Genomic DNA, 17687 nt, shown 5'->3' with positions numbered 1-17687 from the left:
CGTAGAGAACTGCTCTAAAGAAAACAATTTTTACCATAAAAATTTTTTTTTGGGGGTACCGAACGACGCCAAATTTTTTCTATGGATTTTCGCTACATTTGAGTTTTAAATTAGAAATAATCAAGATTTCACAAAATACTGTAATTTTTTATTTCGTGTTTGAAAAAATAATTTTAATTTGGCGATTAGGGTTTTAAAAAACGACTTTTATATGTATTTTCACCAAGTTAGGATTTTTATGGATGAAAATTAATTTTTGTTTAAAAAATACCATCTTTTTAGCATACTAAAATTTTAATACCAAGAGACGCAAAGCTGTGTATGGATTTCTGTTACATTTGAGTTTTCAGATAAGAATACTAAAGTTTTAACAGAAATATTTTTTTTCTTCAAAATATCAATTGTAAAAAAATGAATTTTTATTTTTGGCAATAGGGTTTGAAAGGATGCCAATGTTTGCAAGTATGTATTTTTTAACTAAATTAGAGTTTTGAGTCTTAAATATTATGATTTTTTTGTGGAGCATAAATTTTTCCAATAAACATTATAAAAATTCCAATCAAATCACGAGGAAACCGATGATGCAACACACTTCACTAAATATTCATCACGCTGCAAATCGGTCAAATGTCAAACCAGCCCTGCTTGGGAGGTGGTCATTTGCGAAATTAATAAATACCCCAGGTCAAGCCTAGAACTGGAACGAACCCAACAAGGATGCACTCTCTCTCTCTCTCTCTAATTACACTAATGGCCCACACACTGCCACGATGACCAAGCCATGTCAAGCCAAACCAAGTAGTAAAATGTTAACTGCCTGAACGCCTGGGGGGACCAACTCATCAAATCAAAAACTTCAATTTGGGATATTTTTGGAAAGTTATGGTGAGTTGCACTTAAAAATGGTTTCAAGATAAAAAATAATTGCTGATTTTTTAGTTGAGTTAGCTAATTTTGTAGTTGTTTCTAACAAATTATTTGTTGGGACTAATTTTTTTTTCTCAGTGTTCTAACCAGTGAGGGAGATTCGAGGTGAAAGTGATTTCATCGTTGATTGGACCAACTTTATGCCAAACTGTCGAATTGATTGCTCAGCTGATGCTTCGCATGTGATGTAGAGGGGGGGAAATCGACACGACAAACCGTCGTGATGGACTTTTGGGGATTATTTTAGGATTTGGCAACTTTGCATGCGACGCAGCGATAAACTTTATGGCTTTACTGCTGCTGGATTTTTTTTTGTTGAACCTTGCGGTTGATTGGATTTTTCGTATTTTTTTCTTTTTGTTTCCACTGTAGGTATTTTCTCTTTTTACCATTTCTGAAATTTTTTGTGAACTTAAGAAATTTTCACCTAACATTTATGAACATTACTATTAATGTAACCACAAAAAAAAAAAACAAAAATATCATTTCACTCTCAACTGAGAGTTCTCACCACTCTCGTGAGTGCCACTTGACAACATTGGCCACGCTGTTTCCCTTTCTCAGTTCAAATAAAAACAAAAATAGTCATAAAATTTCTCTTTTTCACATAATCGCTCTCATTTTCCTCAATCGTTCCAGAGAGAGAGAGAGCAAGAGTCTTCAGCAAGAGAGAATCGGTCCAAGTTCTGGAATGTATCTTCTATTTTGACAGCTCTGCGTTACCAAAATGTGAAATGTGAGGGAGGAGGGCTTGGGACAAGCCCTCTTATCAGCCCTTATGACGCAAATCCCCCTTCCCTCCGCTAAGCTATTGCCCTTGGATCCATGGTTAGGGGGTGTGTACACGCTTACTGGGGGAACTCAAATTTTAAGTTCGTTCAATCAAAATGAAGTTCGGTTCAGCGATGTCAATTTTGAGATGAGTTTGTTTTGATTTTGATCAGCAAATTTGAGATCACTGAACCGAACTTCATTTTGCTTGGTGACTTTACCGAAATCTTGAAAGTGACAGTTTGGGACTTAGCGTTTGACGGAGAAGTTGCTTTGGTAAGTTTGCTTAAAAACATATTTTAAAAATATTTAAATAAATAACCGTATTTATGTTCAGGTTAAGTTGCTAATTGATGGACAAACTTTGCTGCGAGTAGACTCGGCGTGGTCACATCGTCGGATTTTTGCCACGAGTTTCTGCCGTTGTTCCGCGGGACGACGATAATGGGCGGCGGAGTAGTTGATCTTTGGTGCGGGCATAATCACTTCCGGTAGGTTGACTACTTGAAAAATAGTTTGTTAGGTCATTCCGACGATTCTTTTGATTTATTCATTTAACTGGTTTAACTGGTACCAGAACCGGCAGTGTGGAACTATCACCCGCATTAGTTCCGTTGGCTTTCGGAGTGGAGTGGTGGGGAAACGGATTTTACGACCTCGGTTGAGAGGACCCGGCGGGAGGCCATCCGGATGGGGTGAAGATAAATGGGGACAGGAACCGAAGGCTGACTTCCGAGCCGCGTGCTGTTGAGGAACAAGTCGTTGGTCAGGCGGGAGCTCTTGCGAAGGGCTTCTTGTTGACGCTGCGGAACGTGCTGGTCAATCTTGTCCAGCTAATGCCGGAGATTCTGCGCTTCCTGCTGCACGAGAGCTCCACCAACAGGGCCTTAGTGGAGCTGCTCCCCGCGCTGCAAAAGTTTACCTCCGACACCATCTGCAAGCGCAAGAAGCCTAACGGTATTGATTGGGCACTTGCACCACGACAGACGACATTTGTGGACTGTTTGGTGCGGCAAACGCACCCGCAGTTTCAGGACCTGGCAAGCGGAATCAAGCAGACGTGTGTCTACGGAGCAGGAGTGGGACGTTAGTTATTAGGACGACGCCGACCACGTCGGTGCTGCCGGACGTAAAGATAAATGTGTTTGATATGCTGGGGCACGTAAACTTTTCGGACGAGAAGCTGTTGTCGCAAGTCGTCGGGGATGTGGACACGACGCTGGCGGAAAAACTGGCCTTGGCGTGGAATATGAGCGGGAAGTTGCACACCCGACTGGAGGTTCGAGTGCTGGGTGAGAACTACTCGCTCGTGGAGCAGAAAGGTTCCCGTATGCTGAAAGTCGGGTTGAAAGTCGTGGATTTACGAGGTGCGTTCCAAGGTCGAGTTGAACAGCGTCCCCGCCGGGAATTGGGTTCTCATCGAGGTAATCAATCATAGTACCTCGACCATCACCGATGTCAACATGAACGAGAACGTGTTTATCTTCCGGCCGTTTATGTTCAACATCCAGTCCATCATCAAAATCGCCGTGGAACAGGACAACCGGTCGGAAATCCCGCAAATGTTGGACGGCCTGCGCAAGGTCAGCAATTCTTACCCATTACTCTCGACTCGGCTGGAAGAATCAGGTGAGCACGTGGTTATCGGCACCGACGAACTCTACCTGGACTGCGTGATGCACCTGCCTAACATATACTCCGACAACGATATCAAAGTGGCCGATCCGGTGGCAGCGAGAGTGTCGTCGAGTCATGCTTCCGTGGGACTATCGGACGAGGTGGGCATTCGTCTCGCGTACACCGTTCCCTTCGTCGTCGATATTGTTCCTCCAGCGGATCGTGTTGCCCACCTTCAGTTTCACGCGCTGACGACCTTTCTCGCCGAGCGTTTCCTCTTCGTCGATTTCGTCCACTTACGTATCCGCGTCTCGACGGACAAGAAATTGGGTAGTTTGACAAAGTCCAGATCGCGACCCAAATCCGTAACGATACGAGGGATTTCCACGTCGATTGTGGCCTCCGGAATTGTCTCCGGCTCAGGTTCGGGCTCCTTCGGCTCTTCCAAACGTGCCAACCCTTCTTCACGTTCATTATCCGACGAGCGCGATCACTTCCCCGACTCCTGGACCGCGACCTGCTCCGACTGCGCGATCGCTCCGGTCGCTTCCTCCTTCCTTATCCTTCTGCTCATCCTCCAGATCGTCCAACTCGTCCCGTTCCCTCCATTCTCCGGCTGCGATTCCGCCGAACCGGACCGACTCCGTATCGGCGTTTTGTTCCCCGATCGTGACCTCTACCCGGAAACCTGCAACTGCGATGTCCGAGATCCCGACTTCCTCGACCGAGACCGCGAATGATGACTCCCGGGAGACTTCGCCGGCGACCCGGACTTTGACCGTGATCCACTTGGCGCCGGACTGCCACTTTTCGACATCTCACGATTCTCCGGCAGTGAAAACTGCGTGAACGTGCGCCGGAGTCCCACTGCACGATTTGCCGCTACCCCGGCAGGAAACGATCAAGCCGATGTGGGGGGATCGCTTGCTCAACGGCTCTTCGCAGATTGACAGCGACTTCCGTCCGTGGCTTATGTTCGCCGTGCTCTATCGCAAGAGCGGATTGTTCAAACTGTCTGAAAACCCCTTAGCGATGCTTCTACGGTACGATCTCTCCAAATTCCCAGCTAGCGGAACTTCATAGACGTGGACATAAGCGCCGAGAAAAACTTCGAAAACCGCCGTCACCTCGTCCGTTGCTCCGTGAAACTCGACCATTCACAGAACCATCTTTTTAACAACAATGAGCAGCTCACCCGGGGCATTTTCGCGTGCTACTTCAAGGCCATCAAGCAAAACTCCAACCTGTGAGGCGTGACATATCTAGGCGTACATGAACTTCAAGGTCGTCCGAACCCAAAAGCAGCGGGAGTCAATGGCTTTATCCATAAATTGGGTCAAAATTAAATTAATCCATAAATTGAGTCAAAATTTAAACTTTGAATCTTTCAGTACGGAAGCGTCCAGAAAGTCTGTTGAACCCACCTTGGGAACCAGTTTTGGAACTGACCTGTCCGCATCCCCGGTACATCGGCTGGCGATGGTTGTTCGTGGACAAAGGTAACATTCATTTGCAGTTTAATTCTTTCAAAGCCCACTTAAACTCTCGTTCCCCAGATACTGTCCACTTCATCCCATTGGCCTTACTTCGGCCAGCTCCACACCGCTAGTCACGCCGCCGGCTCTCAAACTGCTTCATCTAACTGGCTCGAAAATGTCCACTGCCTCTTCGGCGGAACGCCGTCTCAGATTCGGCTCGATCTCGGCTGTCGAAGCCGAAGAGGAGCTGCTGGAAAGTGCACGCTCCCCCGAGTTCCGCAACGATCTGAGTTTTGCCATTGAGGCGGCGCCAGGGTCAGGAAGACCTTCAGAAGAACCCTGGCGGAGACAAACAAAGTATGTCTTCCCCGCCATGGAAAGACCTCTCCAAAAGCAACTCCAGCCCAAACGCTGAGTGGACAAAAAAAAACCCTGCTCGGCGCCGTCAAAGACTCCATCAAACAAGGCTTCTAGTGGGCCACGCGCGAAGGACCACTCTGTGGGGAACCATCCGAAATGTTAAGTTCAAATCCTCGACGCCGTCATCGCCCAGGATCGTGGAGATGGCCAAATCTTCCGAACCACCCGCAAGTGTCACTCGCTAGTGCTGAAATTGATATGAATAATTAAACCATAATTTAATAAAATAAAATTTAAGTAAAATCATCAAAAAACTAGCCCAGAACGACAATTTTCTTTTTGCTATCATTCCGAACTCCTATCCATCCCCCGGAACCGTTTTTCTGCTTTCCTGGAGGATTTTTCCGGTACCCAGCGCATGTCAAATTTGACATCGGCTTCACCATGTTAAAATTAAGTTCGGGTACTCGATGTCAAATTTGTATGACTACGGTTTGCGCCGTTTTGCTTGGATCCACTCAAATTTGAGTTCCCCTGGTAAGCGTGTACGGACCACCCTCCCCTAACATGGGCCCAAGGACGCTCTGAAATGGGAGGAAATTGGGATAGAAAAAAAATCCTTCTGCAAATCAAAGCTCAAAACTGAGTTATTATAAAATTTACACATTTTTCTCTTTTTTTTGTGAAATATAAAAATTACAGAAATTTAAATGTTTCCAAAACACCCTCAAATTTTTAACAAAAAAAAAACCTTAAGTTACGAAAATTCCGACAAATATCTCGTCTCAACAACGTTCGGTGTAAAATACTAAAATTTTCAACTTTTCATAAAATTAAATTTTCTAAAATTTTGAAATTTTGATGTACGCTATTTTTTTCTAAATTTGAGAATTTCCAAAAATAATTATTTTTGTTTTGATTCCAAACTTAAATAAAATAAAATCAGTGTTTTCGATGAAAAAAACTGCATTATTCCTGAAATAAAAAAAAACATTTATAATGCAAAAAATAGGTCATTCATAAAATACTGAAATTTACCTGAACCTTGAAATTTTCATAAAAAAAACTAAAATTTAGAAATTTTTATAAATTTGGAAATACCTAATTTTGTTTTGATTCTCAAACTTTTATAAAACATTAAAATTTTGACAGGATACATTGTCTTAACAACTTTGAAACAAAGCAAATCAGAGGTTTTTTTAAATGTAAAACACAACAATTTTCCTGAAATTATAAAAGATAAGTTTATAATGCAAAAAATAGGACATTCATAAAATACTGAAATTTTTCTCTACATTTAATTTAGCATAAAAAACTTGATTTTTCAAAATGCTAGAATTTCTAAAAATACTCAAATTAAAAAAAAAACTATAATTTTAGAAAATTTCCTGAAGCTGACAATGATTTAAGGAAAGCTTGTGTATTTTTAATAATTAATTTAAAAAAAAAGTTAGGTTTGTTGCTTCGCCGACACTGATGCAATATTTCATCCATTCTTTTCTATTAATTTAATTAAAATCAATTAAAATTTGCAGTGTAAAAAAGTTCAAAGTTTGGTAGAATACTCTCATTTTCTAGATTTTTAAAATTTTCATTTTTTTTTTTTGATATATTTTTATAAATTTTTAAAAAATACTAAAAAAAAACTAAAAATGTTGAAACTTTCTTGATTAAATTTTCAATAATTTTTTTTTTATTAATTCGAGAAGTTCTCAAATAAGGATTTTAGCTGAAAATATATATTTTAATTTAGAAAAAAAACATAACTTTTATGAAATACTATATTTTTAAAAAAACTCGAATTTTCGAAACATTATTTTATTACTATAATATAGCTTCTAGCATATTAAATATTAAAATTTCTATAAAACACTTAAATTATTTTCAAAATTTGGATTTTTATTGAATTTTTTGAAATTTTTGAGATTTTACATTTTGAAAAAATATATTTCAAAAAAGTTCGAATACAATAATAATAACTAATAAATAATAAAGATTATACTGATAAATTTGTCAGTTTCTCTAGAACGAAACAACATTATTCAAATCTTCTAAAAGCAATTTGTAAGTTTTGTGTAGATCTGTGCAAAATTGTTGTATACAGTTCAAGAGAAATGTATGTAAAAAAAATCTAAAAATTCTAAACAAAATTCTAAAAGTCTAGAATTTTATAATTCCATTATTTTAAAAAAATTTAATGAAAAAAATATTAGAGTAAAAAACTAAAATGTTGAAATATGAAACACAATAAAAATTTCAATTCATATTCAAAATAAAAAACTCTAGAAAAATTCTGATTTCCGATTTTTTCTATTGCATTTGTGTATTGTATGGTATTTCATTTATTTTATGAAATTGCTTTGTCAAATTGTGGCAAACTAAACGATTCGTGATACTTTCGATTTATGTAAATAAAAATAAAGTTTTAAAAAATCAAAGAAACTAAAAAAATAAAATTGCTAAAATTTTAAATTTGTAAAAACAATTGATCATCATTTTTTTTAAATTCATTTTTTTTAAAGTAATAAAAATCTACGAGATAAAATTATGTTAACAATAATTGTGAAATTTTAAATTATATATTTTTTTAGTTTCATTGTTTTTTTTTATTTCATTTTTTTATTTCGAAAATTCAAGTATTTTTCTAAATTTTAGAGTTTATAGAATTTTGGAACACTTATAGCTTTTTATGAACTATTAATATGATAGTTCATACCAAAATTATAAAAGTTCTCAAAATTCTATAAACTCTAAAATTTAAAAAAATACTTGAATTTTCGAAACATGCTTTAATTATTTTAATAAAGCTTTATTCAAATTAAATAATAAAATTACCATAAAATACTAAAATTTTCATGGAAAACCCAATTTTGCTTTTTTCATAAAATAAAAAAATAAATTGCGATAGTGTATTTTGATTGGATTTTCAGTACATTCAAATGTTCAGTGTAAAATACTACAATTTTCCTTCAGTACATTACTTTTGAAAAGTCTCCAATTTTCTATTAGTTTTGAAATTTTCATAGAATATATACTCAATTATTCATAAAATGCCTCAATTTTCACAAACGACTCAAAAATGTCTTGAAATTCTATAATTTTCAGCAAAAAAAAATCGTATTATTTTGATAATGCTTAAATTTGTTAAGTTGCATTCCCATTTATAAAATTTCAAATCTTGCAGCAATTTTAATAAAATTTCGCTTCATGCGAAAAAAAAAAAATCTTTTTTTTTCATGATGTTTTCATATGTTAAGGCAAAAAATTAAAATTTTAAATCAAATTAAATTTTAATATTTTCGAAACTTTTCCGCTCTGTGGAAATTGTGAGTTAACTAAAAGTTAAAAATTTGCTTACTAATGAAACAATTTTTGTTGTAAATTCCACTTTTTTTTCCAAATTTTGCCCAAATTCCTTCACTTCCCTCAACTCGAAACCGCTTCTCCCGAACCCCAACTTTTAGTCTGCTGGCTTCGGGGGTGGGCCCCCACAACACACACGTGAGAGGAAAAGTGGAACGAAGCGAAATAATAAATAAAACCACCCGAAAATAAAGAAGGAGTGAGAAGGGGGGCAGGAGCGTTGATGACGTCAATCGAGAAACTCACGAGCGAGATTTTGGGCGCGCTCTCTCTCTCTCTCTTTTTTTTTGGAAAATGTGTTTTTTTTTGCGGCGGTTTCCTGCTGTTTTTTGATGGACAGGAAAGTGAAAGGGGCACTTTTTGGAGTGAGTGCGAGGAGGGGGAAAAAGTAATTTCTTTTCTGATGGTTGACAGCTGAAATGTTGGAAATGATTAACTTTGACAATTTTGCGAACAAATTACTAAACCATTTCTCTCTCTCTTATTTTTGTCATTTCAGATAATTTCCAAGTCGTAAGTATCCTGTCTACACCCCGCAATTTTCAACCCCATTCGAAAGCCTCAGTGTTAACACTGTCAAAGTAAACAGTTTCATTATCAGGTGGATGTGAAATGTCTGGAAGTAATGAAACAATATGTAGACGGTGAAACTGTAAGAACCCCGTACCGAATTTTTTGAATCGAAGCGTTTGGTACGGTATGTCCACGCATCCTACCTTCCCTGTAGATTCTGTGGAACGTGATCCGTTCGCAGAATCCTCTCTGCGGGAAACACAGCGCAGTGGGGCTAGCCGCTTCAAATTTTTGCAATACATTTTCGCGTGTTTTTTTTATGCACTGCAATAATTAATATAGCGACTAGAATAGTGCTTAAGGCGTAATCAAAGCATGGCTGCAACTATGTTAGATAAGATTAGACAAATTTAATATGATTCTAAAAAAAAATATTATAAAAAATAATAAATTTAACATTGAAACACGTTTTACACTTAATTGTAGAATCTCTTCTGTATTCAACCATTTTTTTTAAACGTCTTAGTATTTTTCATTCAAAACTGAACTGTTCATATTTTGTTTGAAACGAAAAATTGGTTCATCCGCTTCGGAGATACGATTTTTTAGAGAAAAAAAAATCTGTTTTTTTAGCAAAATCGGACCACTTCTGATCGGGATTATGCTGGTTTGACGTGGAATCGCTATATATATATAAATACAGTGTTGACTGGATAATCCGATTTTGGGCCATCCATAAATTAAGTGGATTTTTTTATTTCTTAAATTAAAAATAAATATTTAAAAAATATTTTCAAAAAAATCAAGCTTTAAAAATTTTACAACAATAAGTTATGGAAATTTTAAATTCTTCAAAAATTTTAATGTTTAAGTTTCCAAATATTTGAAATGGAAAATTCTGAACATTTGAACAATCATAAAATTAAAAAAAAAAACCAGATTTAAAAAAATAATGGGTTCCCTACCAACTCACAAGAAATCGGGAAAAGTTGCCCCGACCCCTCTTCGATTTGCGTGAAACTTTGTCCTAAGGGGTAACTTTTGTCCCTGATTACGAATCCGAGATCCGTTTTTTGATATCTCGTGACGGAGGGGCGGTACGACAATCAATAATTTACAGCCTGAAACGGTGATGAGATAGAAATTTGGTGTCAAAGGGACTTTTATGTAAAATTAGATGTCTGATTTGATGACATACTCAGAATTCCGAAAAAACTTATTTTTCATCGAAAAAACACTAAAATAGTTTTAAAAACTCTGCGATTTTCCGTTACTCAACTGTAAATATTTTTGGAACATGTCACTTTATGGGAAATTTAATATACTTTGGGGTCATTTTTTCATTTAGAACAAAAATTTTCATTTTAAAATTTTGTGTTTTTTCTAAGTTTGCAGGGTTATTTTTTAGAGTATAACAATGTTCTACAAAGTTGTAGAGCAGACAATTACAAAAATTATGTTATATAAACATAAGGGGTTTCCTTGTAACCTCCACGAGTTATCGCGATTCTACGAAAAAAAGTTTTGAATTTAAAAAATAATATATTTTTAAAAATAAAAAAAAATAAGTTTGAAGGATCTGAATCCTAAACAATCTTAATCCAAATATTTTTCCAAAGATTTGAAAAAAAATATCCATTTTATAAGAAGTTTAGTGCAGTTCAGGCTCGATTATCAAAAAAAAATCTAAAATTTAAAAAAACTTGAAACGTTTTACCTAATTTTTAAGGTATAATAACCTTAAAATTTCGGAATTTTTAGGTATTTTGAATTTTTTTAAATTTTTTTTTTTATTTTTTTTAATTTTTTTTAATTTCTTGGAATTTTTGTGATTCAAAATTGTAAAAGAGTTTTGATTTGAATTTTTAAATATTTTAGATAATCTTAAATTTTAAAAATTTAAAAATTGTGAAAATAGTCTGAAAAAAATAATAATGGTGACAAAATTAAAAATAATAAAACAGGTTTCTCAAAAAAATCATTAAAATAAATCTGAAAATTTAAACATATAAAAATTGGAATGACAAGCCGTAGTCTCAACATTTCAATGCAAATAGTGTTTCAAAATGCATTTTACACAAGATCAGATGTTTTGCAATCATTAGTAAGATTTGACGAAAGCAAAAAAATTAGCAAAACAAAACAACATAGAAAATTTTCAAAAATTTAGCAGATGTTTAAATCAACCCAAACATACTTAAAAGGATTTTAAACTCAGGTGAATGCATTTCAAATCCATTTCAGCTGATTGAACTTAAATTTCCAATGAAGTTTAGATGTTTTTTGAAAAAAATATTGTTTGTCCCCAGATTTTTCGGGCCAACTTTGAAGGGGGGTTGACAAAAACTTTAAATAAAATTTGTACCAGCCTTAATAATTAAAAAAAAATTATCAGTTTCAACAAATTATAAAATAAAAAAAAATATTTAAAAAATAATAATTATAAGATTCGTTTTATTTTTGAATTCAAATAAAAACTTTTATTTTATTGATCAAATTGTTACAAAACTTTTTTTTTGTGTCAAAAAGATATTTTTTTTTCTATTTTTAGAATTTTTATTTTTAATTTTTATTTTTAGAATTTTTTTTTATTTTTCAAGTTTTTTTTATTTTTAAGAATTTTGAATTTTTCAAAATATTAGATTTTTTTAAATTTTTATTTCGATGGATGGATGGATGGATAAGTGTTAATTAATCTAAATCAAAACATTTCAAAATTTGAAAAAATAAAATGTATCCATTTTTTTGTTTTGTTTTTAATTTGATTTTTTTTAAATAAGATTTTTTTTTTAATTTGAAATTTTTTGAAAATTTAGAAATTTGGTGAAAATTTTGTTTTTTTTAAGTTTAAAGTTTTTAAAAACTTTGATTTTTTTTAATTTGAATTAAAAAAACTATTGTTTTTGGAAAATTTTAAGTGTTTTGATTTTTTGAGATTTTAAATTTTGAACGAGTTTTGAACTTGATTTTAAAATTTTGAAAAATTTAAAGATTTTAAAAAAAGTCTGGAAAAAAATAAATACCTAATAATCCAGATACATTTGTCGGTTTCTCTAAAAACAAGCAACATTGTTCAAATCTTCAAAAAGCAATGTGTACGTTTTATTCAGATCTTTAAAACATTTTTTGGAGCTTGCTGAAATGTTGTATATAGTTAAGATCAATCGTTAAAAAATGCGTTAAAAATTAAAATAATCGAAAAAAATATTCAAAAAGTATAGGTATACTAATTTTTTTTAGCTCTATTAATTTTAAAAAATCAGAAAATTAACCTGAAATAATGATAAAAATCAAAAAAAATGTATTTTTTTATTCCTAAACACTTAAAAAGTATAAATTTTATTTTTAAATTTTAAAAATTCTGTGGGTTCTAAAAAATAAAAACATTCAAAATTCTGTTTTTTTTAATTGCATTTGTGTATTGTATTTTTTTCCGTATTGTATTTAATTCCATTAAATTGCTTTTACAAAAAAAGCAAATTGCGACAAAAAAAATATTCGTGATACTTAAGAATGACGTAGGTTTACGCTTTTTAACAAAGGGACACAAATTTTAAAATTGTTTCCCTTCCTCACAAGCAAAAAAAACCAGCAAACACTTCACTACTCCAACATAAAATTACCACCTGTTTGTACATCCACACACAGACCGCGCCGAACCACGTTCCAAAACATTGATTATGTGCTCTCTGCCGCTCTCACTGTTGAAGAAGAGAATCAATTCTCGTGAGTTCCCCTCAACCAACCCTGAACAGAGAGAGAGAGATCGTATCCCGCTCTCTATCAAAGAAAATTTGTTGGACTTGGGCCGGAAAATTCGCTCAGCTTGCCACAGTCACACTCGAGACTCGCAGCGGATCGGATCGGATTTGAGGAGGGGGTGAAAAACTGGAAAAAAAGTGGCAGCAGCAGGTGAAAAAAAGTGACTGAAATCCTTTTGAAGTGTGGGGAAGTACAAAAAGAGAAGAATGGATCTCGAATTGTTTAGACAATGGTGCAATTAGGACTGTTTTTTTGGAAAGTGAAATGTGCAATAGTTGGAAGACTTTGAGGGTGGTGAAAAGTTGCAACAAGAGGATACAAATTGGTGGTGATCGTCGAATTTCAGGTGTGTGTGTGTGTGTGTGTCTGTTCAAGAAATGGTTAATCAACAGTATGCAAATGTAATTACTGTCCTGCAGAGGAAGAAAAAGTGGCACCAAAACTCAAGAAGTTTCACGTGCTGAAGACTTTCTTTTAATTGGATTTGAATAATACAACCATACTCGAAGGTCTCGTTTGGGTATGTATTTGTGTGTGTGTGTGTGTATGTTGATTTTTGCCACCAGCAACTGTCAAACACAATCGGGGGGAAATGGGAATGTGTCTTGTCAGAAGGAGAAGGAGGAAAGGATCCGTTTTGCCAATTAGGCTTCTTCCCACTTTTGGTCGAGCAGCTTTCAGTTTCCAGAATCTCCATTTTTTATTGACTGTAGCTGACGAGAATCGGGACTTTCTGCGAGTGTGTTAGTTTTGTTTGTTAAAAAAAAACTTAAAAACATTTTTTTGCTTAATAATTTTCCTATATATTTTTTTTTGCTTAAAATAAATCGAGCGTAATCCTACGTCAAATAATTAAAAGTCTGATTCTAAAATCTAAAATGTATAACATTTAACTAATTTTTCTTCTTCAAAATGACCGTAACTAAAAAATTTGGCTCCGTCCATAAACAACGTAACACTAAGGTTAAACTTAAATAGGACGTATCCCTGGACTTTAAACAAATCCAACTCAATGTGATCGTTTACTAAAATAAGTGCGATGAACTGGATATTACCGTCCAGGGTTACGTCCTTATCAATTGTTTGTTTCAAACACATAATATAAAAAAGAAGAAAAAATTCTTTAAAAATAACAAGTCACATCTACATTATTAAAAATCAGCGTAGTCCTACGTCAAAATTGAAATTAAGAAAATAACAAATTCAGATAAAAAATGCTGCTTTCAAAAAAAAGTTTAAATTTATCAGTCTGTGAACATTTTTTAAATGCTTCATTAACCCTCTACTGCCCAAATTTTTTTTTCTAATATTTTTATTTTTCCCGTGTTTAGGAGGTCATTTTGAGCAACTTTTGTTCTACGAAAAACTTTACTTCTCTTGTTTTATGTTTTTCTTGTTTCATTTTTAGCATTTTAATTTGCATTTATCTTGTTTAGTTTATGTTTGTTTTCGATAGTATTTGACCTATTCTACCACTTCCTATCATTACATTTTGCCTATCTTATTTTTTCATGTTTGTACAGTCACTTTTTCTATTTTTCGCATGTTTTTCACATTTTCTGCTATACAATTTCACCATTGTCATTTAAATTGTAAATAAATGCGTAGAGGCATAGTCTGGGACACTAGAAAAATTACTGCATACTTCTTTTTACTTAAAATATAGAAAATGTTAGTAAAAACAAGCCAAAGTTGACCCCTAAAAAAATACATTTTTAAAAACATTGGCAAAGTCACAAGCAAAAATTCCAACCCATAAATTTTCTAAAATTTTAAGAGTTCTTCTTTCCAATGCTTTTGAAAGATCAAAAATTGGTTCAAAAAAAAAAGAGTTCTTCTTTCCAATGCTTTTGAAAGATCAAAAATTGGTTGAAAAATTAATTTTTGGCGAATTTTTAAATCGAAGCGAAATTAAAACGCAAAAATAAGGTTATTCCTACTAAAATTTTTAATAGGGGTTGGGTTGTAGAGGGTTAACATCAGCTTAGTCCTACGTCAAAAAAAACTTTCTAAACTCGGCTGAAACTAAGAAAAAAACAAATTCAGATAAAAAATTGCCACTTTCAAAACAAGTTCAAATTAAACAATCTGTGAACTTTTTTTTTATTATTCATTAAAATTATTCAAGATTAATTTAAATAATTAAAATTACTAAACAAAAATCTAAATTAAAAAACATACACGCTGTTACGAGAGATAAAAATGTTTCAAAATGTATCTTTAAAATGTGAAATAAAAAATATGTAGTCCAACGTCATTTTTTTGATTTGAGTAGGAATAACCTTATTTTTGCGTTTTAATTCCAATCCATTAAAATGATTGTTTCACATAGGAACGATAAGAGTATTCTTACGTTGAATCAAACTTATTTGTTAAATTTGGGGTTCATTCATAAATAACGTAACGTTCTCAAAAGAGAATTGCACTTATAATTGTGTTAAGCTAGGTTTGTTTAAATTATTTATAGTATTGAAATTTTGTAAAGTAGAGACGGGAGAGTTTCAAAATGCCATGTTTTGTGTTGCGTAATATTTGTATGAACCCTTATACGTGGTTTTAATTCAACAAAGAGTGAGAAAAAAATTGTTCAAATATTTTAAAACAAATAAAAGTTAGTTTTAAAAAATACAACCATTTTATCGAACTATCCCCTTTAACAGCAGCAGTAATCGCTTGTTTAGCCAACAATGGCACTTGGTCAAACTTGTAACCTTCGCGTGCCACCGTGCATTTACTTTTGTTAACAAGCTAGCAAAAAAAAAGCGAAAGGAAGTGTTTACGGGTCGTCACGTTAGCAGAAAAAAGTGGAAGTAAAGCACATAAAATTTCCATAATTGACGAGAATGGGCACGCAATACTATGCTCACGATTGTTTGAAAAAAACTGTGAAGTTTTTTTTTAAGTTTATTATATAAAAACAGCTTTAACCAAATAAAAAATTCGAAATTTATTAAATTTTCCTCCACTGTCATTTTTTGTACCTAATCAAAATTGTTAAAAGTTTCTTTCAGCATTTAAAAAAAATATTTTTCAAAAGGTTTTTAGCAGTCAATTTTGATCCCAAATTGACAGCATTGCGACGTCCACAAACGAGACTACGCGTGTTGCCAACATCCGCCGACAGAGGGGCCATTATCATGTGGCATTCGAACGGGCTCTAAATCGGAGCATTATTAAACGAAATCAAAACAAACGACCGGAACACACACTTCTGTGTCTTCTTTCTCTGGTTAAGGTCGGATGCTGCGGTCGTTCGGAAATAACGTAACTTTTCCGGTAAATCGACGTTTCGGCTTCCAATTGATTTTCAAAATTCGAAAAAAAAATCTCGTGAAGCGGAATCTATGGACGCTCCCCCGCTCTTCATTCAGTAACAGTTTCATTGTGCATTTACTGTTGGATCTAATAACTGGAACGGAGATGCCACCTGAATCGAGTGAGAGTGTTTGGCAAAGGAAAATAATGGGTTTGCATTTGCACACCTGGTGGCTGGAGTCTGTAACTGGGCACGTGTTGCACGTGTTGACCTTTTCATTACTTCTGATTATGGTTCCTGTCGTTGGGCAAATCGGAAACATTACTCTTTGTTTAGTGGATTGTGGCATTTTGAAGGATGCTCATTTAGCTTTTCTCGAAATATTGATTAAAAAATACAAAAATACAAAAATACAAAAATACAAAAATACAAAAATACAAAAATACAAAAATACAAAAATACAAAAATACAAAAATACAAAAATACAAAAATACAAAAATACAAAAATACAAAAATAAAATACAAAAATACAAAAATATAAAATACAAAATACAAAAATACAAAAATACAAAAAATACAAAAATAAAAATAAAAATACAAAATACAAAATACAAAATACAAAAATACAAAATAAAAATACAAAATACAAAAATACAAAATAAAAATACAAAAATACAAAAATACACAAAATACAAAAATACAAAAATACAAAAATACAAAAATACAAAATACACAAAAATACAAAATACAAAAATACAAAAATACAAAATACAAAAATACAAAAAATACAAATACAAAAATACAAAAAATAAAAATACAAAAATACAAAATACAAAAATACAAAATATAAAAATACAAAATACAAAAATACAAAAATACAAAAATAAAAATACAAAATACAAAAATACAAAATACAAAAATACAAAATACAAAAATACAAAAATACAAAAATACAAAATAAAAATACAAAAATACAAAAATACAAAAATACAAAAATACAAAAATACAAAAATATAAAATATAAAATAAAAATACAAAAATACAAAAATACAAAAATACAAAATACAAAAATACAAAATACAAAAATACAAAACAAAAATAAAAATACAAAAATAAAAATACAAAAAATACAAAAATACAAAAATACAAAAATACAAAAATACAAAAATACAAAAATACAAAAAATACAAAATACAAAAATACAAAAATACAAAAAACAATATAAAAAATACAAAATACAAAAATAAAAATACAAAATACAAAAATACAAAAATACAAAAATACAAAATACAAAAACAAAATACAAAAATACAAAAATACAAAATACAAAAATACAAAAATACAAAAATACAAAATACAAAATACAAAAAATACAAAATAAAAATACAAAATACAAAAATACAAAAATAAAAATACAAAATACAAAAATACAAAATACAAAATACAAAAATACAAAAATACAAAAATACAAAAATACAAAAATACAAAATACAAAAATATAAAATACAAAAATACAAAAAATACAAAAATACAAAAATACAAAAATACAAAATAAAATACAAAATACAAAAATACAAAATACAAAAATACAAAATACAAAAACACAAAAACAAAATACAAAAATACAAAATACAAATTGC

General features: G+C 32.6%; 2 protein-coding genes across 2 annotated transcripts in view; both read left to right on the top strand.

Moving 5' to 3' along the window:
- The window catches only part of LOC6051035 (protein retinal degeneration B), a 92069-nt gene that overhangs the window by 27778 nt on the left and 46604 nt on the right, over nt 1–17687 (top strand). Inside the window, 1 exon segment of the mRNA XM_038249615.1 lies at nt 9016–9029. The gene's annotated coding sequence lies outside the window, so the exon portion shown is untranslated.
- On the top strand, nt 4573–5470 carry LOC119765537. The gene is made up of 2 exons (XM_038249616.1): nt 4573–4814; nt 4872–5470. The coding sequence occupies exons 1-2, from the start codon at nt 4588–4590 to the stop codon at nt 5206–5208; spliced, it is 564 nt and encodes a 187-aa protein (XP_038105544.1). The 5' UTR covers nt 4573–4587; the 3' UTR covers nt 5209–5470.

This window comes from Culex quinquefasciatus, chromosome 1 (genome assembly GCF_015732765.1).
Source record: "Culex quinquefasciatus strain JHB chromosome 1, VPISU_Cqui_1.0_pri_paternal, whole genome shotgun sequence".
Taxonomy (NCBI): Eukaryota; Metazoa; Arthropoda; class Insecta; order Diptera; family Culicidae; genus Culex; species Culex quinquefasciatus.
Note: the sequence above shows the minus strand (reverse complement) of the source record. Positions and strands in the feature narration are given on the sequence as shown.

What these genes read in the sequence shown, in the direction of transcription:
- LOC119765537 (XM_038249616.1), top strand. Translation starts at nt 4,588, where the DNA reads ATGAACTTCAAGGTCGTCCGAACCCAAAAGCAGCGGGAGTCAATGGCT. An exon ending in ATGGTTGTTCGTGGACAAAG is followed by an intron (nt 4,815 to 4,871) that starts GTAACATTCATT and finishes CTCGTTCCCCAG; the next exon opens with ATACTGTCCACTTCATCCCA.